Here is a 21,327-nt window from a genome sequence, read left to right as displayed (position 1 = left end):
CTGCCCATGAACAGGTGTGGCGCTGTGTCTGAAGTAAGAAAACAAACTATCCTTTTTACAACTTTCGTCAACCCTTTAACAGATTCTTTTTAATGAGAACTCGAACCAAAAATATTTATTCAGATGCTCTTTGAATGCTTTTCCTTTTTTTTTGAAAGCCTCAACGAGGGAAAAAAAATAAGTGAAATGTCACTTCTGTGATGAGGATTCCTTGTGGAGTTATGCAATTGCTCAAAACTTAAAATTGTAAAAAAAAAAATAGCTATAAAAAAATGTCCAAACATATCAACATAGGTTCAAATACCTTGTGAGATCTGAAAGCCTCGTCGAAAACCGCATGGATTCCTGATGTAGATCTTGATTGAAAACCACATTGGATTTGTTCACATCAAAAGAGCCAAGTGTGAACGTAGTTTAACTTGATCCAGCAATTCTGGTGTAGCAAGTCTTATTACTGATGTAGATTTCTGCTTGTGGCCCATTAGAGCACAAGATGTTCTACACTGGCAACCCGATGCGCCAAAAAATAGAAAAGAAAGGCGGTGGCAGGAGGTCAATGGAATTCCCGGTGCTAGATCCAGGAAAGGTGAGTAACAGATGTGCAGTACTGTACAAAAGTTGTAGGCAGATAGGGAAAAAATGCTGCATGGAGAACTAACTACAGATCTTTGTGGATGTAGGCTTGCCAAATACTTCTGTTATTTCATGGTATCCCACATAAACCTGATGATGTTGAGGTCAGGGCTTTAAGGGGGTCATATCATCATTTCCAGGACTCCTTGTTCTTCTTCTGCTTTTTGCTGAAGATAGTTCTTAGTTCTTGGTGTTGTTGTTCTGTTGCTGAATCATTTTGCAAGCAGACGCCTCCCTGATGGTATTGCTTGATGGTTAAGTATCTGCCTGTGTTTCTCAACATTGAGGACATCATTAATCCTGACCAAATCCCCAACTCATTTGCTGAAATGCAGCCCCAAACTTGCCAGGACCCTCCACCATGATACACTGTTCCCGCAGACCCTCATTATTGTGCAGCTCTCCAGCCCTTTAGCGAACAAATTGCCTTCTGTCACAGCCAATTTTTGTGTTTTTTTGCATAGTTGAGTCACTTGGCCTTGTTTCTGTGTCGAAGGATTGGCTTTTGGCCACAATTCTTCCATGAAGACCACTTCTGGACAGATTTCTCTGAACAGAAACTGGGTGCCACCGGTTGCTGCCAGGTATGATTTGATGACACTGCTGGAAATCTTCAAATTTTAAAGACAAATAAGCATGATATGTCCCATCTGCTGCACTAAGTTTCCTTGGCCGATCACTGTAGATACAGTCCCCAACATTGTCCCTTTTTTGGTGTCCTCATTTCTGAGAAACTCAGACAGATAGTTATCCATCATGCAAACCATCAGGGAGATATCTGTTTGGCCCAATTGTTTTCTGCACAAGTACAACAATTCCAAACATACAGTCAGTGTTGAGTCACTTGTCCTTGTTTCTGTGTCGAAGAAATGGCTTTTGGCCACAATTCTTCCATGAAGACCTCTTCTGGCCAGATTTCTCTGAACAGTAACTGGGTGCCAATGTTTGCTGCCAGGTCTGATTTGATGGCACTGCTGGAAATCTTCCAATTTGAAGGAAAATAAGCATGATTTGTCTCATCTGCTGCACTAAGTTTCATTGGCCAACCACTGTATATATAGTCCCAAACATTTCCCCTTGTTTGGCGTCCTCAATTCGGAGAAATTCAGGTAGATTCTTATCCATAATGCAAACCGTCAGGAAGATATCAATTTGGCTCAGTTTTTTTCTGCACGGGGACAACAATTCCAAACATACAGCCAATGTTGAATCAATTGGCCTTGTTTCTGTGTCAAAGGAATGACTTTTGGCCACTAGTCTTCCATGAAGACCACTTCTGGACAGATTTCTCTGAACATTAACTGGATGCCACTGGTTGTTGCCATGTATGATTTGATGGCACTGCTGGAAATCTTCCAATTTTGAAAGGGAATAAGCAGGATGTGTCTCATCTGCTGCACTAAGTTTCCTTGGCCAACCACTGCATATACAGTCCCCAACATTAACCCTTTTTTGGTGTCCTCAATTCTGAGAAATGAAGGCAGATACTTATCCATCATGCAAACCATCAAGGTTTTCTGCACGAGGACAACGATTCCAAACATACAGCCAATGTCATTAAGATCTATCTTTAGGGTAAAGAACAAGGCGTACTGGAAGTGATGACATGGCTTCTACAGAGCCCTATCTCGACATCATTGAGTCTGTCTGGGATTACATGAAGAGACAGAAGGAATTGCACAAGTGACATCCACAGAAGATCTGTGGTTAGTTCTCCAAGATGTTTGGAACAACCTCCATGCCGGGTACCCAAGTACCCAGAAGAACTAATTATGCTCTGAAGGCAAAGGGTGGTCACACCAAATATTGATGTGATTTAGATTTCCCTTTTGTTCATTCATTTTTCATTTTGTTTATTTGTGGCGCCACTGCGGGTTCAGTCGCCACAGAGGTACTGCATCTCAACCAGAGGTGTGGTGCCCCACTCTCAGGTAAGGATGGGGTACTGCCCAGGACCCACCCACTTGCATCCAACACTACACCATTCCAGACCACCAGGAGGGGCAAGATGCATGCGTACAGTGCTGAGCCCAGTCCCTGGTTGGAAGGGGGGGAACCAAGAGAGGGGGAACCATGTAGTGGGTGTGGGTGGAGGAAGTAGTTCAGGGGAGCACCTTCAGAAGGAGTATAAGAAGGGAACCATCTTGAAGGAGACAGTTCAGTCTGAGGAGAGAGTGAGAGAGAGTTGGGAGCACGAGCTCTGTAGGAGCTCTGCACAGGAGGAGAGGAGGAAGGAGCAGGGCCTAGTCTGGGAGGCCCAGGAGAACAGACTGGGAGAGAGGACGGGAGCAGAGGGAAGGCTCCAAGAGGAACAGAGGGGATCCCAGGGGCACGGGAAGTGCAGGAAGCCACCCTTATGCCCAAATCTACAAGGACGTGGAGGGATCAGGCCGCAGAGGGGACCGGCCCCTAACTAGTGGAGAACTACAAGGCTCAGCTAGATAACCGGAGGCGACTGTACTTTCAAGGTGCAGCTGCCCAAAGCCACAATTATATTGCCGAAAAGGTGGCCGCATAGGATTCAGGGGACTGCACGTCGCCCGACAAGATCCGAGGCTACTGGCTTGAGACACTGATTGTGAGGCGCAGGGCAGGAGGGTGAGAGTCAGCGCAGGAAGACGACCGAGAAAGGCACATAGAACGGGGTCCCGTTTAAGTACTCCTGAGATACTTGAGAGATTGCTGAACCCCTTCCTTGGTGAATGCAGGGCGACGTGGGAGGTTACACTGGTCCTGGTAGCCTGGATTCTTGAACAACTGTGAGTAAAACCTTGAAGAGTGCACCCCACTGTGTCCTAGAATTATTGCTGCGCCATCACCAGTCCTGCACTACACAGCACTAGCAACAGCTACCTCATAACATCACTATATCCTGGAGCTAAGCTCTGCCTGTGGAGAGCTGAACCAACTCTGCTGCGTCATCATCAGCTCCAGAGGATTTGCACTGCAGCGGCGGCTCCATATAGCCGCATACCACAGGTGGCGTTACGAACATTATCTCTAAAAACTTTATTCCTTTTACTTTATTCCCCTTTAATTGACCGCCCTGGGTCACGGACCGAGTCACTGCCACCGTGACATCCCCCAGCATCGACTGGCCCGGCTACCAAGTACCCCACAGCCCAGGGGGCGCGTCATATTCATAAAAATAAACTTCTATTTTTGGAAGATTTTTCACTTTTCAGTATTTTTTCCACACCTGCCTAAAACTTTTACACAGTACTATATAGGGTCAATAAGTTTGAAGAAAAGGCACAAGTTCTTTTAGGTAGACCTAAATGATATCACATAATCACTGCTCTGATTGAAGAACACTGGATAGAAATCTCCTGCTGGGAATAGTAGTACCGCAGCAGCTGGAACACCGCAGTCTTGTTGATCCAGCCTTTAGATATGTCATAGCCTTAAGTGACATTTACTTTCCTGTATCTTTTCGCACATCTGTATGAAAGTACGTGTGAAGGAGATGTGTTAGTGGGATGAGTGCGTGCTCCCTCAACCACTTGAAAGAAGCACTTGTTAGGACACAGATGTAGAAACATTGCTGGGACTCTGCGGGCGCCTCGCTCTCCTGTGTAACTCTATGAATATGTAACGGCCAAGCTTTACTCGTAACCTCAGCCACATGAAGGCCACCATGCAGAAACCCAAAGCTTGGGCTAGAAGTGAAAAGCATTCACAGTGCAAACATCTCTCTTCTCCTCAGTTTACTTTGGTTCATTACCCAACGTTGAGAGCCGCGTGCTTTACAGTGATACACACCATGGTTGCTGATACAGACAGTCGGGGTTGATAAGATCTGTGAGAATGGCTCACGTCAAAGTCTAGTGTCGTGGTGGTGGCATGTGAGGACAGGAAAGACCTATCTACAGCCAGCATTGGCCTTCATGTGGCTGACCACAAAGGGATAGGCACATCGGAGGTGTCCCAGGATCGTACACAGGCATGGAATTTAGTTATTTTGTGTGAGAGGCTGGACGGATAGAAGACACAGCAATGTCCTGAAATCATGTGCCATTTCTCATACTTGCCAAATTTTAAAGGTTTTTTTGCAAGATATAAAAATGTATTAGAATGCCTTGTAAATCTAATCATTTCCTTAAATTTACTAATTGATTGTCATCAACAATTCTCCTCCCCTTTGAAAATTTAACCAATGATGCCACAATTAGCGGGTGCGACCACAGTGACATCATGTATTGTGGTCACGTGACCTTAACTGAGGAGTCATTGGATGATGTAGTGACGTGATCACAGGATGTGATGTCACTATTCATAGCAAGACGAGTATCAAGATTGTGGAGGAGGTACTGCTGTCAGAGGCACATTTCACAAAGGGGCTCACCCTCACCGGCTGCCCAGTAGTCATCTGTAATGTCCCTTATAAAAAGTGGACAGGCAAAAATTTACAAAAGCAAGGTCCATTTTATTGGTCACCTTTCTCAGTATGCTAGTTAGTGTCTTATAGTGTAAGCTCGATGAGCCACACGTCAAGTGTCCATCTAAAAACATAATGAACACAATAAAGTTGTGTAGAAGGTGCTCTAACCATTTATCTACGTGGTACCCATATTATCTGTGTTTGGGTTTCCTCCAGGCAGTGGCGTAGCTCACGAGAGGGGTGGGAGGGCACCATGGCAGCACAAAATTCCTAAAGGAAAAAGAAAAAGTAGCAGTGGCGTCACTTGCACCAAAGACCCAGGGTCTTGGACTTCTGGTCGGGTCCCAGATCTCCGAGCGATTTGCTCTTTGAACTTTACCGTATGGGCTTATGGGCTTCCTGCCCCACCACCCTCCATCTACAGACTAGAAAGCATCAGCCATGACATCACTTCATGGTGCCACCTGTGCAGGACCACTCTATGTGCAGGGAAGAAGAGGACTCGATCACTTGGATTAGATGCGTATAAACTTTTGGTGGGGGGTAGCATATAGCTGTAAGATCTGATGGTGGCACTCAGGTTGCATCATTACTTTTAGGGGGGCATTCAGGGGGCACTCAGAGGGCATTATTTGTTTTAAGGCTACACTCGGGTGGGTCAGAGGGCACTATACTTATCTTGGCTCAGATGTTGGCAACCCATGCTATGCCATTGCCTCCTGGTACACTGGTTTTCGCCCATACTCCAAAGACATACTCATGAGGAATCTAGATTGGGAGCCCCATTGGGGATATTTAATAATGACAATGACTGTAAAGCATTGAGGAATATGTTGACTCTATATAAGCAATGGAAATAGTCTTGTAAACCACCCTTTCGCCTGCGTTCTTGTGCCTTGAGTCCCTATTGAAGAGGTTAGGATTTCACAGGGAATGTACATAGATCATAAAGAAAGAAAATATCTCCTTCTTGACGGTTCTCAGGCTTCCCCAATTCACGCCTATGTGGGGTAAGTAGAATGAAAGTGCTAGATGCCCAAAATGGTCACCCTTAGCCATCACAGTTACTTGAGATTCCCTCTTACATGTCCCACTAACGTCTTCGAGAGGTCCACTTCCAAGTGACAACACTGAAGTCATCTTCAGCAAGCAGATAGCTAAGAGTTACTTCGCGCTAATGTAGGGCTACGTGGGAGGTTGGGGAAGTGATTCCACGAAGGTCAGGCTCCAGAGACTGCTTGTCATCCAGTCCTTTCATAATACGTTCGTTTGGGAATTTACTTCTCATGTATTTCTGCAACTTGTGTGAAAGGGAAGATTCATTGACTCATGATCTCATTCCAGGAGTAGTGCTCGAAAAGAGACGAAATTCCCAGCTCGGACTCGTCTAACCTGAGACAGCTTTCGTGCTTGACTTGATGAGAGTACAATAGACTTCACTGTGCCCAAAATAACTATCTGTCATTTCCTAAATTTAATTTTTTCCTCTGTTATGCCTTCAGATACTTGAAATGTGTCAAAGCCTGGGGCACCTTTCCGACTGACTCCAAACATTTTGGGTGTCGTTGAGATTAGTGGACGTCCGACACCTCTTGCCATGTTTTATGTGAAATTCTAGCATGTCTGTTTTACGGATTTGTGTTATTATGTACACATTTCTCCATGGGCTTCACGTAGAGTTTATGTTTAGCATTGAATATTTTTTATATAAACAGTATCAGTATTAAGAAGATAGTCCAGGATCAGAAAAATGTGTCTGGTTTCATCCAAACAGTGCCACACCTGTCCACAGGTGGTATCTGGTATTGCAGCTTAGCCCAGTTCACTCTAGTGGAGCTGAGCTGAAATAACTAACACAACCCATGTGTTGCTGTTTCTAAAAAAAATGCTTGACAACCTATGTAAAACTGACCTGTTACCTTATTTTTGGGCAGCATATTACAGCTACCGGCCATTTATTAGGTGTATAGAAAAATACAAGAGACTCCTAGCTATGAGTCCGGAGTATCCAGGATCAGAGTATTCCCCAGAATTGCTGAGTCAGTCGCCACCCTGAGAGACGGAGGGAGTGTGCTTCTCATAAATGCACCAGACATGTTCACTACAATAGAAGGTGAACTGCAGTACCCTAGAACGGCCACTACTCGGTGTATGGAGCTGTGCTGTTTTGACTTTGTACACAGTGAAATTCTGGCGACAGTGTGACCTGATGAGTCGGGTTGTTGGGTGTTGGACCCCAACTGATCTGCTATTGATAACCTATCCTAAGCATAGATCATCAGTATATTAGTCCTGGAGAATCCGTTTAATTCTTAAACGTGAAAAGAAGAATATCTGCCAAAAACATATTTAGTTAAAGGAGTGTTCTCAAGTTCTTAAATTGCTTTAATTAGTTAAATATCTTTTATAGTGTACAGCTGGTTTCCATGGGGCTCGGCCATTACTTCCTGGTTGAGCTGTGCAGTAGTTACATTCCAGGAGGGAAGTTAACTCTTAGCATCCCAGACATTTCTCTCCAGCTCTGGTTTCTATACAGAAGTTAGCCTCTCACCTCTCTCCAGAGTACTGGGCAGTGTTGTCTCTTAACTGGTGCATTTACAATGGCGTTTGCTGGTGGGTATATATGTCATTGCACTACCGCACTTTAATAGCTGTGAGTTGTTCTTTGTATTTATTTATTGTTATTTATACTTATTTATTAATTGGAGTTTTTGTGTGGGTCATAAATTAAGATTTTTATCTTGATCTTTATGGTATCTCTTTATATAATCATGTATCTGGTCCCCAGATTATACTTTTCACTTTGTGCAGTTTCTGACACTCCCCCTTTTCTTTTTTGACTAAGTTATTACATTTGTTATTTATCATAGTCTTTTGCCATAATGTGATTTACCATTCACCACACTGCCTTTTTTGGGGGTTTTATGGGGTGTTTTTATATTTTTAGTCTGCTGTTTTTGTGAATTGTAATTAATCTATATATATAATCGTCTTATCCCGTCTGTCTGTCTTTCTGTCTGTCCTGGAAATCCCGCGTCGCTCATTGGTCCGGCAGCGGCCAATCAGCGCCGCGGGATTTCTGAAAAAAGATGGCGGCCATTAGCGGCTCATCTGGCGGACGGAGGTCAGCGGCGATGCAGCGGGGAGATGAGCGGCGCTAGCAGCACAACTACCCCGACCGGCGCCGCTGACCTCTATGTGGCTAACGTCGGAAGATCAGCTGATCTCCCGACAGCAAGTGTGAACGGAGGACTGGGGAGCGGCGCCGTCGGTCTGGATGCTTCTGCTGCGAGCAGCCGCTCATCTCCCGGCTTCTCGCAGCAGATGGAGCCGCACAGGCAGCGCCGCTCCCCGGTCCTCGCTAATACGGAGCCGCACAAGCAGCGCCACTCCCGGGCCCACACTAATACGACGCTGATTGGTCGCGGTGGCCGGCCGCGACCAATCAGCGAGATGGGCGGCAAATTTAAACGCCGCTCTGCTGATTGGTAGCAGCCGGCCACCGCGACCAATCAGCGAGATGGGCGGCAAATTTAAACGCCGCTCTGCTGATTGGTCGCGGTGGCCGGCTGCGACCAATCAGCGAGATGGGCGGCAAATTTAAACGCCGCTCTGCTGATTGGTTGCGGTGGCCGGCCGCGACCAATGAGCGAGATGGGCGGCAAATTTAAACGCTGCTCTGCTGATTAATCGCGGCCGGCCACCGCGACCAATGAGCGAGATTGGGCGGCAAATTTAAACGCCGCTCTGCTGATTGGTCGCGGTGGCCGGCCGCGACCAATCAGCGAGATGGGCGGCAAATTTAAACGCCGCTCTGCTGATTGGTCGCGGCCGGCCTCCGCGACCAATAAGCGAGATGGGTGGGAAATTTTAACGCCGCTCTGCTGATTAATCGCGGCCGGCCACCGCGACCAATCAGCGAGATCAGCGGCAAATTTAAACGCCGCTCTGCTCATTGGTCGCGGCCGGCCACCGCGACCAATAAGCGAGATGGGCGGCACATTTAAATGCCGCTCTGCTGATTGGTCGCGGTGGCCGGCCGCGACCAATCAGCGAGATTGGCGCTAAATTTAAACACCGCTCTGCTGATTAGTCGCGGCCGCCGGCGACCGCTACCAATCAGCGATTTTTGGCGCCAAATTTAAACACCGCTCTGCTCATTGGTCCCGACCGCCGGCCGGCCGAGACCAATCAGTGAGATTGCCGCCAAATTTAAACAACGCTCTGCTGATTGGTCGATTTTATCGCCAAATTTAAACAAGCTCTCCGGTCCTCACTAACACAGTTCACTGATTGATCGCGGCCTCCACCCGTGACCAATCACCGATATTGCCGCCAAATTTAAACACCGTTTTGCTGATTAGTCGCGGTTGCCGGCCGCGACCAATCAGCGATTTTGGCGCCAAATTTAAACAACGTTCTGCTGATTGTGCCCGGTTGGCCGCATACATATTTTAGAATACCCGATGCGTTAGAATCATGCCACCATCTAGTAAAATTATATTTATTTATGCTTATTTTTTTTGGGTTATTTTCGATAGCAAAAGTTTTGATGAGTTATTCATGGGTTCATATCGTTGGTGCAACCTATGCAGCTGCACAGGGGTCCAAGAGGTAAGGGGGCCACTACCACCTCCAAAGCAGCCAACAGCTTCTGTCACAGATGCATTATTGGACTGCAGAGGGCCCATATACTGTTCTTTCACAGGGCCCTCTTCTGCCTATGTCCACCACTGATGGGAGGAATACAGTACCTGTTGGTCGAATCGACCATCTGAAGCATATAACCATCTTAACCGTCCTTCTCTTTAGGCCCATGGAACTCCAATCCCTCCCTTTGGGTGCAAAGTATTTGAGATAGAAAGCATTTAAAAATAATTTTTCAGCCTTAGATGAAACAACGATCACTAATGATGATGCCAAAAAATTTTCATCTCACCTTCCAGATTCTCCTTTTTGTGCGTCCTGGTACTGGACATCAATTTCTACAGCTAGAATGTGACATATTTTTCTAGTTTTTTTTTTTTTTAGTGTTTAAAGGTGTTTTTGATTTTTATTTCTTTTTTTATATATATTGGCTTCCACTGGCTGTGCTCTAAAATACATTGAGTGATAGCTTCATTCCCAAGAATTTTCCCAGGAGATGGTTGACTTTTAAGAAATTAGTCTGGAAGCCCAACTATTTTGAGGGTAATCGGTTTAGGATAAAGAAATGGATCTGTAGGAACAAAGAACGGGTCTCATCAAAGGCCACCTTAGCCGCTCGTCTTCCCCTGCCACCCTCATTACTTCTATCAACACGTCTTCTCGCTTTCAGGTTTGACAGGTGTAATAAAGGGTCAGAGTTGTGACAGTTCTGCTTGTCGATTCCGTGAGTGTCCAAACTACAGAGCGAAAAATATCCTAAGTCCAGCGAGCCACAGGATCTAACAATTCCCAGGGGTAAATGCCACCATTGTAGTATAGCAGCGAGTCCTGAAACTCGATCCTCAAAGTAGGTTGTCAAGCTTTTGTGACCAAGTGAGGAAACTATTAGGCTATTGTTTGTGCCCCTATTCTTTTCCTCAAATCATTAGTAAAAAAAAAAAAAAAAAAGATTATTAATAGGTTCGGAGATAACCTGGGCTAAATGCTAACAATTTCCTGCTTGTTAACCCTTTCATCTGTTTCCTTTGTTTAGGTCTACGTGAATGGAGAGTGGGTCACCAGTATTGGAGAAGGAGGAAGCTTTGGAGAACTTGCATTGATCTACGGTACCCCAAGAGCTGCAACGGTCAAGGCCAAAACTGACCTTAAGTTGTGGGGTATCGATCGGGACAGTTATAGACGTATTCTTATGGTAAGTTGGCTTTCACTGATATTTAATTGAAGCAATCAGAAGACCCTTAATGATGGGCAAAACGCTCAATGGACGTGGAACACCCGTAACCCATCATTGCGTGCGTAAACGCACCTTTCGATTAGACAATCAATCTGCGAATGGTCTTTTGTTGACTGATCTCATCTTTTCTGTGCTCATTGATTGCTGGCAACACATCCTGGCAGGTAAATAGGGATGTTGTGCCAAACTGTAGTAATGTCTGTTCGGCCCCATACAGTCCCCATACAGTCTGCACATTCACAATGCTTGCCAAATGTAAAATGAGCACCGACAGATTTCCTAAATCATCAACTGATAATTGTCAACGGACCCTTATATCCATTGGTGAGCTCCACAAAGTACTGGTTGTAATGGAATCGAGCTTACCCATTTGGTTACACCATGCATCGAGCAAGAAGTAGGGGTTATTTCTGGCCAAGGGCTAAATCTCTCTGTCCTGTTTTAGACTCTCACTTGACATGTTACCCTTTTACAAAAACATAGATCTCGCCACTTTTGCACCAGTCTGATTTTCAACCTTCTTACAGGATCAAGTATTTTTTGGAAATAAGATCTCAGTAAACCTTCCACCGATGTTCATATATTGCAGGACCAGGAATCCTAAAATGAAAGTTGGCTCATAAAGCATAGCTATTAATAAGATTCCCGAACATGTGTCAGGAGCTTACCAGCAGTGGAGTCGTTATTTTTATAATGCAGATTACATTTTAGGATAACTCATTTCAAAAAACCCAGAAACACCTCTGTCTCAATTGCTTTTTTGTAAACAAGAGGAAGATGTCCTCATATGGTTCGAAATCAATAAGATCCTGCTTTGGTCTGTGTGAGTAGGCTGTGAGCATAGGGGGCGATATAGGATAATATGAAATATAAGTCTTAATCTAAAGTGCGCAGGATTATATGGCCTATTATATAACCACTGCACATCTCTTAAAACAATCAGTGCATCTTTGGCCATCCATGCAACAGAAAGCCCATCTACAACTATAGTAAACTTGTCGTACAGCAGAGGACCCACCGCTTCCACTAACCACAGCTACTTTAAAAAAAAGTTTTGAAAAAAAATATTGCCCCTTATTCATTTCCAGTGCTGATCAAAAAACTGATAATCATGTTGTAATGCTAGTGCCGGTGACCCTGCATGTTCCCTCTCTCTCCTCCCAGCCGGACACCGACATACTCACTGCCCCAGCTGCTCAGCATTGTCTCTGATCCCTGTTGTGGCCTCCTAGTCCCCTGTTAAGGGGACGGTTGCAAACAACTTTATTATAATGGAACGCAACCGTCCCCGGGGTCCGCAATGCAGCCTGGTGCACTGCTGCCGAACACCCTCCGGGTGAGAAGGAAAACAACCAACTTAAATGATAAACCCTTCCGTGTTACTGCACACGGGAACGGGTATAGCGGTTCGCTCAATCTCCGTTAACTGCATGGGAGATGTGCGACCGGGGAAGTAGCTGTAGCCCTGTTAACTACACAGGGACTACACTGTAGGCGCTAGGATGCGTGTGTGATACATGCCGGGTATACGTGCTCTCAGCCGGCGTGCTACCGGACTGAGGAAAACCGCTCCACGTGGCTCACAGTGGGTACCGGGAATACGGCGTCTGCAGACTGCTCGGGGTGTATGGCGACCCCCTTGTAAGAGCCAGACTGCCAGACCAAACTACCTGCCTATTTCCACTAACCTGCCTATTTCAACTAAACCTGCCTATTTCAACTATAGCACACGTGGAGATCAAGCGTCCACACAACAGCATCTCAGCTCAATGATCAGAGCGCGCCGCCATGTTTGTGGGCGGGCTTTTTAAAGATTAAGCCATGCCCACCGTCGCACCATTGGTGACGTCACCCGCGACCAATCAGGCGGTGCCAGGTCACTGGATCAGCTGACTCCCAAACCACCAATCACGGTCCGCCATGTCACGGGCATGCTCAGTGCAGAGAATCCTGGACTTAGGCTGTAGCAGCCCTGTTTCCCTCCGCAACCTACGCTTCATGTTGCTAGGGATAAAGACCTGGGAAACAACTTGTCCATCTCGTGCACCAGCTAGGCGTTGGGACTGATGAAAATGCTGAGCAGCATCAGCCCTGGCTGGACCAGAATGGGAGACCACAGAATCCCCTGATGGCTCTGAACCCATTTCAAATCCAGCAAACGCCTGACGCCTAACAGTCCCCTATAGGCCGTGCAGGTCTCCAGGTGGCGCACCTAGTGCACATGTGCTTTCCCCAATTCTTAAAAGAGGCAGCGCACACTCTGAATCTGCCCCCAGCCAATAGCTGAGAGGCATCTAGTATATAAGGAATGCTTCCCTGTAGGGAGGTGCCTGTACAACGCCCTCTTTAGCGTTAGTTTGAGTTTGTCCCTGTTAGCAAGTTGTCAGGTCACTGAACCAATCCCTGAACCTGCTTAGTCAGACCCCAAACCTGTTATTGTGTTACCTGATCCTGAAGCTGCTCTGGTGGTTCCTGAGCTTGAAATCGCTCAGGCGGTACCTGAGACTGAAGCTGCTCCAGTGAGACCAGTGTCCGTCCTGTCAAGTGTTCCATGATGTGCACTGTCTGAACCTGCATCAGTATCCAGTCCTGCCTTGGACTCTTAAGTCCGTGTCTGTGATACTGACCCTTGGGGTCAGCTGCCATAGTACTGGGACTGGAGTGGTACCTGGCAGCCACCAGCAGCTCAAGCCTAGCTCCACCATCAGGAGCTCTAGTGAAAACCAGGTGTCCGCTTAGGCATGCCCCTCCAAGGGTAAGCCCAAACCGTGGTGGAGTGGGTCCACGATCCATGTGCGTGACACATGTGAGGCTCGGTCAAAATGAGATTCCAGATATCAGAAAGTGGAAGATAGAAGTGCAAGAGACAAGGAAAGTGGTACTGGTGTACAATAAAGGAAATATACACTGATCAGCCATAACTGTAAAACCACCTGCCTAATTATTGTATCGTCAACACAACTCTATTTCGTTGAGGCATGGACTCACAAAACCTCTGAAGGAATCCTGTGATTGATGGCATCAAGACATTTCCAACAAGTTCTGTACAACTTGAGGCCTCCATGGATCCAACTTGTTTTTCTAGTACGTCCCACAGATCCCCAATCGGATTGAGATCCCAGGAACTTAAAAGCCATGCCAATACCTTGATCTGTTTGTCATGTTCATGAAACCATTCCTAAACAATATTGGCACTGCAGAAGGGTGTGTACTGTGAGTACCGCTGCCATGAAGGGGAGTACTTGGTCTGAACCGTTTTTAGGTAGGTGGATATGTGTCCACATGAATGCCAGGGTTCAAGGATCCCAGAAGAACACTTCCTTAAGTATGGCACTGCCTCCACCGACTACCTTTCATCCCTTAGTTATTCCTGGTGCCATCTCTTCCCCAAGTAAGTAAAGGCCCCCCCATACACATTTGATAGCTGTTGGACGAATATTGTTTCAGCCGATCTCGCCCAACTCTCCCTTACACAGGAGCGCTTGCTCTGCCAAGTGCTCCTGTGTTCTGTCTGAGAGAGTTGCTGCCTGGACATCTCTGATAGCGACTTATCTCCTGGAGAACAAAAGGATTGACAGTCCAAAATTAGACATGCCGGATAATTTTATCCCCCGACCGATAGGCCCACAAATTAGACTGTCAACCAAACCCATTTATATCAACAGGTTCGGCCGATATTAGTCACTAGGGGCTTTACCCACACACATCCGGTCATCCACATGGGCCTTATCCGTCTATGACACTGAACCCCTTTTGATAGATACTAATCACTTTATTTTGTTAACACCTCACTAGACCTGCCATTTTTTTAAATGCTCAGATACGCCCATCTAGCAATTGGCGCTGCAGAAGGGTGCATTATCCTACTGAATGAGTTTACTGTGAGTACCGCTGCCATGAAGGGGAGTATTTGTTCTGAACAGTGTTTAGGTAGGTGGATATGTGTCCACATGAATGCCAGGGTTCAAGGATCCCAGAAGAACACTTCCTTAAGTATGGCACTGCCTCCACCAACTTCCTTTCATCCCTTAGATTAAACAGAATGGCACAACTTGTCATGAATTAGACAAGCTGTGGGGTTATTTTCCCTTCCTGCGATAGCTTCACTCATTTTTGCGCAACTAGAAGAAACTGGCATGAAGTCATGAAAAAGCCAAAAGTAACAAACTGTTACGATACTGGCGTAGTACTGCTGGAAACCAGTGGCCAAAGAAGCACAAGCAGGAACAGCAAGCAGTAATAGAAGTTCTTGGAGATAGTAAAGGAGTTGTAGGAAACAATCCATAGATAAATTAGAACAGACTTGGTAAGAATGTTCAGGAGCTGGAGACTGAAGCCACGCTATCAGCTAGACACAATACTCAAGCAATGAGTGAGAGATCCATGTGGCTTTAAGTAGGCCCAAACAGGAAACAAAATCGATTACATAGAATCCGCCATCTTGGATAAGGGCAATTGTAGAATACAACCGCAGCGTCCAATGGTAAGGAGTGAAACTGCAGCACAATTATTAAAGTGAACAATAGCGACCACTAGTGGTCAAACTGTAGAAGGCAACAGAATTCCTGACATTAACTTATTTACACAATTCCGAGTTCCACAAAACTTTTGCGGCTTTTTAAAGCAATTTATGCCAGAATTCTGGTAAAATTGCTTTGATGAATCAGCCCCATAAACTTTAAGAGCACAAGCTTTCAGCCTAATTTATCCTATTTGACAGGTGCCATTGTCAGAAGATAGCCAATGCTCTTTACTTCACCTTCAGTGGTTTTAATAGTAAGGTTGATCAATTTTTGAGCAAAAAGTTTTGGAAATTGGTAGGTCTACCAACACTTTGTCAAGAAGTGCTGAATGCCATATGTGATAGGTGTTGGCTCTTCTAGTAAAATCCAAAGGGTCTTGGTTTCAGAGTAAATCCAGGGCAATATATAAGTGAAAACCATTGGAAACCAAGGCTGTGACAACTGAAGAAAACCATGGAGAAGTCCTTAAGTTTCCCATCAATTCACAGCGCCAGCTCTGCTACCGAATGGCAGGAGCACGGAGATCCAGTGGTTAAGCTGCTGCTTCAACATCTTCCCACCGTAAATACCTCTCTAGTAAATTATTACAATGGAAGACCCTTCTTTGTAATATTTGTTTGCTCATTCTCAAGGCAATCTGTCAAGATCCTTTCCACTTAGCACGATCACAATGTTGTAATCGCCCATGAATGTAATGCGCTCGATGATTTGTGTTATAAATAGCCAGAAGTTTTGAAGCGGCGGCGGCGCGGTTGGCACTGAAGATCAGAGCGGGATTATCAGTAGACAGGAGAAGAATTCTGAGATGCTTGAGTCCTCCTAGCGTGCTCCGAATCTGCAAATCGCAGCAGAACTATGTCACAGGATTACTACATTAAATCCACAGCAAACAAGTGGGCAGTTCACTTGTCATACCCGTCTACCTCCGCCGCTGGCCTCTTCGTGAACCAGTACAGAAGGTCCTATTCATCCCCTTGGCATGTAAACTCACCTGTAATCAGAAACCCAACTTCCCTCAGTCTTACCACTGACTTTATGCTCAATCACAGCACTGTACGCATGTAAAAAATGTCTCTGGCCGCTGATTAGCCGGGGTTTTCACACCTGCAAAATCCTCCCGGAAAAATATCTCCATTCCCATACCTCGTCTGGAAATGCAAAGTGTGGTTACACAAGGTGGACAAAGTACAAATAATCAGACTCTACCCAATCACCGAGTTGACCTTGTGGTTTATTCATGACTTTCTTTGGCATTTCAAGGTCAGGAGAAGGATGTGGCCACCGGTCAAAAACATCTGATATCGGTCTTATCTCTTGAAGTTCCTCCTTAGGGTTCGCCATCAAGATGATGAGACTTGGGATGTTCTAGTTACCATATGACTCATTACCCATAGGAAACCAGAAAGGGTGTATCGTACTGGCCTCGTCTGTCATTGACTCCCAGTACCGCAGCAGTAGCGGTCTAGACTTTCCATCTACAGCCTATAATGAGATGCTAATGCCATGCAAATTACAACAAATCCCCTCTATTTCTGGATATCTGTATAGATGCTCTTTCCTTTATGTATGATGTGTGGTTGGAAAATGACGCCGTGTCTTCATGTTGTCACCCATTCAAAATTATTTCCCCCAAAGGAGTCATCTTTCCAGCTGGAGTCAGAGCTGTTTGGATGGATTTACTTTATTGTTATATATTAGACATTTCAGGAGAAGATGCTGGTTTGCCTTTTTTATCCTATTAAAGAAAGCAGTTTTTTTTTCTATATAATATGAGAGCAGCATGATGTAGAGGAAGAGAGCCTGATTCCAGCGATGTGTCACTTTCTGGGCTGACTGCTACAGTTTTGATAAAATCATTGTTTTCTCTACTGTAGATGTAGCAGTGGTCATAATACTGAGCTCTATATAACTCCGCCTACACCACTGATTGGCTCCTTTCTGTGTACATTGGCAGAAAGCTGCCAATCAGTGCTGGGGGTGTGATTGGTTCAGGAGGCATGAGAAACCTAGTCCTGTAGTGATAATCTCCTGCTGATAAAACACTGATTTTATTGAAACAGCAAAATACAGCCCAGTAAGTGACACATCACTGGAATCAGAGTCTCTGCCCCTACATTATGATACTCTTAGATTAAGTAGAAAGAACCTGGTGAGAGATTCCCTTTAAAAGTCTAATTTGCTAGCAGGAGGAGGGGAGCACATATATATAAAGTATATTTTTAGTGGTAATTGAGGTAATTGATTAATTGTAGCTAGTTTTTTTATTTTTTTCCTATCTTAGGAGTCCAGTGGGCGGTCCTCCTCAGTGATTTCCATCTATCTCTGTATATGCTCTCATAAAGGGAAAGCTATCAGTCACTGAGTAGGACCGCCCGCCGGACTCCAAAGTCCAGAATGAGCAGAGATTGGAAAAAATAACTTGTTATACCGAATTAATTTCAACAAAAAGAACTTCATGCTTCTTTCGCATAGGACTGTGTTTTTAACATGACAACTTCCCTTTAACCCTAGCCTCTCGATCCAATATTTGCATTTTTCCCTCCCCTTCTTCGAAGAGCCGTCATTTTTTTTATTTTTCAATTGAAATAGCCACATGAAGGCTTGTTTATTGCATGACCAAATAGGTTTTTTTTTATTAATTCTTCATTTTTTAAAGGGGGAAAAAAATTGTTTTTCGATCTTTTACTTTATCTTTGAATCCCCCTTAGGGACTTGAACCTGTGATTGTCTGATCACAGTGTAGTAGTATATAGCGAAAGTCATGGTGCTCTTATGGTGCTCAGACTGTCGCTGTGCTTCAAAGGAGGACCAAAATGGCAGTGACGGGGGCCCCTTGCTGCCATAGTGACTCACTGGTACTCCCCGATTGTGTTTCAGGGGGTCGGTGTGCGCAAGCTGCAACAACAGACAGAAATTGATAGCGTAGCCGCAATTGGAGCTCAGCTCCGGCCGCTACTGATAGACACAGATGCTGGCTGTGTAACACAGCCGGCATCTACTGCATGTGACGGGAGCTCAGCTCCACACACGGGCACCCCAGCACTGACGTACCTATACGTCATTTTTCATTAAGGGGTTAAAGGAGTTCTACGCTTTGGACAGTCCCTGCTTGTTAGAGGGGTCCCTTTACCATAGCCTGAGATCACAAACTGTCACCCTTCTTGGACCCTCAGCAATCAGCTGTAATCTGTGGGAAAACCTGGTATTAAGTGTTCGGTTTACCTGCAGCACCACCACAGGGGAAATTAGGCATTACAGGACAGGTCCTCCAGAGGGAGATAGACACTTTTTGTTGGACACTCTTTCTCCTCTTTGGTCAAGAGGATCTCGAGAGGGCCCTCCCTTTAATAACTCTGAATTCCCTGATAGACTGTTGGGTTCATTTTGTTGTGCTCATTATATTTCGGAACGAACAGAAAAGGACGCTTGTTCTGGGTGGGGTAAAGGCCCAGTCCTCACCTCTGGGCTTGGACCTGATTGACTGACTCTTGGCATGGAAAGTTGGACACTTGGTATTTTTTCTTGGCATCATTTCTGAAAAGCTTATCCCACAGTGCGGCAAAGCTTTGAAGATAATCTAAGCTCGCAATCTCTGTTTCATAGATACCTTCACACTGTGCCATATGACTTGTCCTCAGCGCACAGGGTTGCTGGCCAAAGCCATATTTAGTACAAGTTCTTCACCCTGCATCCTTTCAGAGAAGTGCATGTGTTAACACTACAAGTGCTGTACATTACAAAAATGATGGGGTGGGGCGAGTAAGCATTTTTTTTGTGGTCTGCCGCAACCTTTTAATAGGGATTAAATAGCTTTTGTACCATATGTTAATAACTAATTCATAAAAGTGGAGCTCCAATTAGTGGTTATCAATTTTTGGATACACTGCAAGTGATTTCTGAGGGTCCTTAATTCAGGACTCCATCTATAAGCCAAAGCAGGGATCAACAGTAAATTGTGCCTCTCACTCTGGAGGACATGGTAGGTCTATGTAATATACAGACCGTGTAATTCCTCTTTTCCCCTGAAGTAGCGCTGTGGATGAATTGGACACTTACACGCTGATCGCTTTGGTTTCCAGGAGAGCTGCCAACCACTGTCTGTGGGCAGGGGAATTGGGACTCTTTTTATGAGCCCTGAAAGCTTTATACATGAAAATACTGAATGAGATAATAGACAGCTACATATCCCCAGCTGAAACAGATTAGGAGATCTAAAAGAGCCAATATAAAGCCACCTAAAATCTCAAAGGATTTGGTAAATACTAACTTATTGATCTAGGACCTTAATGAGAACCTGTCACTTGCTCAAAAAAGGAGTTAAATAAGTTGTAAAAATCCCTGAGCTCCCCTGATTCTGCCGCTCTTTTCCATTTTGCGCTGCGTCGCTCCATTGCAGAGATATTCACATTTGTTTCTTTTGGAGCGCAGTATGTGAAATCTCTTTAGAGTCTTCTCTGGGGTCGTGGGCTTTCACCTCTCCCAGATGCTGCTAATCACAGCATAGCAGCTGATCTAGTCTCAGACACTGTCGTGTTGTGATTGGCAGCATGTGGGAGACAGGGATTAAAGACCATGCCCTCATAGAAGACTCTGAAGAAACGCCCAGTTACACTACAAGCAGAGATTTCACATACTGCGCTCCAGAAGAAACAAATGTGAATATCTCTGCAATGGAGCGACGCAGCTGAAAACAGAAAAAAGCTGCAGATTCAGGAGAACTCAGAGATTTTTTTGTAAGGTGTTTAACTAAATTTTTTTGAACAAATGTCAGGTTCTCTTAAAATTGTGGTAAAATGTTGCGCTGGATCAAAATTACTAAAAACTGGATTAGATTGCTAAAAGATGGTATCTGCGGAAATGAGGAGCAGACATATCGTAATTTTGAGATGCCCAACCATTTTGTTTTTAGGGAAAAGAAGTTGCTGCCAGAGGTGTCTGACAGCTGCCAACTCCTCTCTTCCCATGTAATAGGGGAGTCAAGGGGAATCTCTGCCGGATGAATGATGGCTTGGCTGACCACTATATAGGGTGCATGGGCACCTTTACCTTGAGTGCTGTGGCTACTTCCAAAACACGGGGCAATATAGTGTGAAATAATTTGATTTAAGTATACTGATGGCTTTTATGTTTGCATCTTGAGCGCAAAAACATTATATTTGCTGGTGATTTTCCTATTTTTTATTATTATTCCTATTATTCCTAGTTATTACCATTGCCTTTTTGTTATTTTTTGGCCTTCCTAGCACTTAATGCATCTCTCCATTGTTTTGTTTCTCGTGAGTGTCACCTTCCTGACCAATTAATTCAGCTCTCCAAATCTGCATTGATACATTGAAGCTTTTTTTTTTTTTTTTGCCCCGAAGGACTTTTAAGAGGCTTAGTATGGGGGGTCTTGAGAGATCCAGTTGTCCTAAGCCTCTTAAAATCTAAAAGCATTCCTGCCCTATTTATAGTCGGGTCACTTGCCTCCTATGTCCAGACAACAGTGGGGAGTATCGCCACCATTTTTTTTTTGCCGAAATAAACCTTATTTGTCTCTTAACACAAAGATGACAGGACTGAATGAAAGATCTCCTAAAACTGATCTTAAAGAGTAACCTTAATTTTCCCTTTTCTTCCTCATAAATCAACAGTACATATGCAAATAAAAAAACTTTGTAATATATCTTATAAGAAAAATCTGCTTCTTTCTCCTCCTGGACTGATCCTTCAGTCTCAGAATTTCAAAATCTTGGGTAAAAATCTGTCTTGTGTGAATACAGATTTTCCCATTACAGATATAGGAGATGACAGTTGGTGCTCATGAAGCTCCATGGAGAACTGACACGTTGAGTATTTGCAGCAGATTTTTCTGCACCAAAAGCCAAGCAGTTTACAGCAGTTTCCTTATTATCAGAGGCAGGGTTACC

General features: G+C 44.9%; 1 protein-coding gene across 4 annotated transcripts in view; it reads left to right on the top strand.

Moving 5' to 3' along the window:
• The window catches only part of PRKAR1B (protein kinase cAMP-dependent type I regulatory subunit beta), a 234,048-nt gene that overhangs the window by 171,562 nt on the left and 41,159 nt on the right, over nucleotides 1–21,327 (top strand). For all 4 annotated transcript variants that reach the window (XM_073648024.1, XM_073648025.1, XM_073648027.1 and 1 more), the window contains one exon: nucleotides 10,695–10,853. In XM_073648024.1, coding sequence (XP_073504125.1) covers nucleotides 10,695–10,853 — 159 coding nt within the window. The remainder of the gene's footprint in view (nucleotides 1–10,694; nucleotides 10,854–21,327) is intronic.

This window comes from Phyllobates terribilis, unplaced genomic scaffold, assembly GCF_046119375.1.
Source record: "Phyllobates terribilis strain yellow unplaced genomic scaffold, ASM4611937v1 Scaffold_9__5_contigs__length_417890890, whole genome shotgun sequence".
NCBI lineage: Eukaryota > Metazoa > Chordata > Amphibia > Anura > Dendrobatidae > Phyllobates > Phyllobates terribilis.
This window is presented reverse-complemented; position numbering and strand designations above follow the sequence as displayed.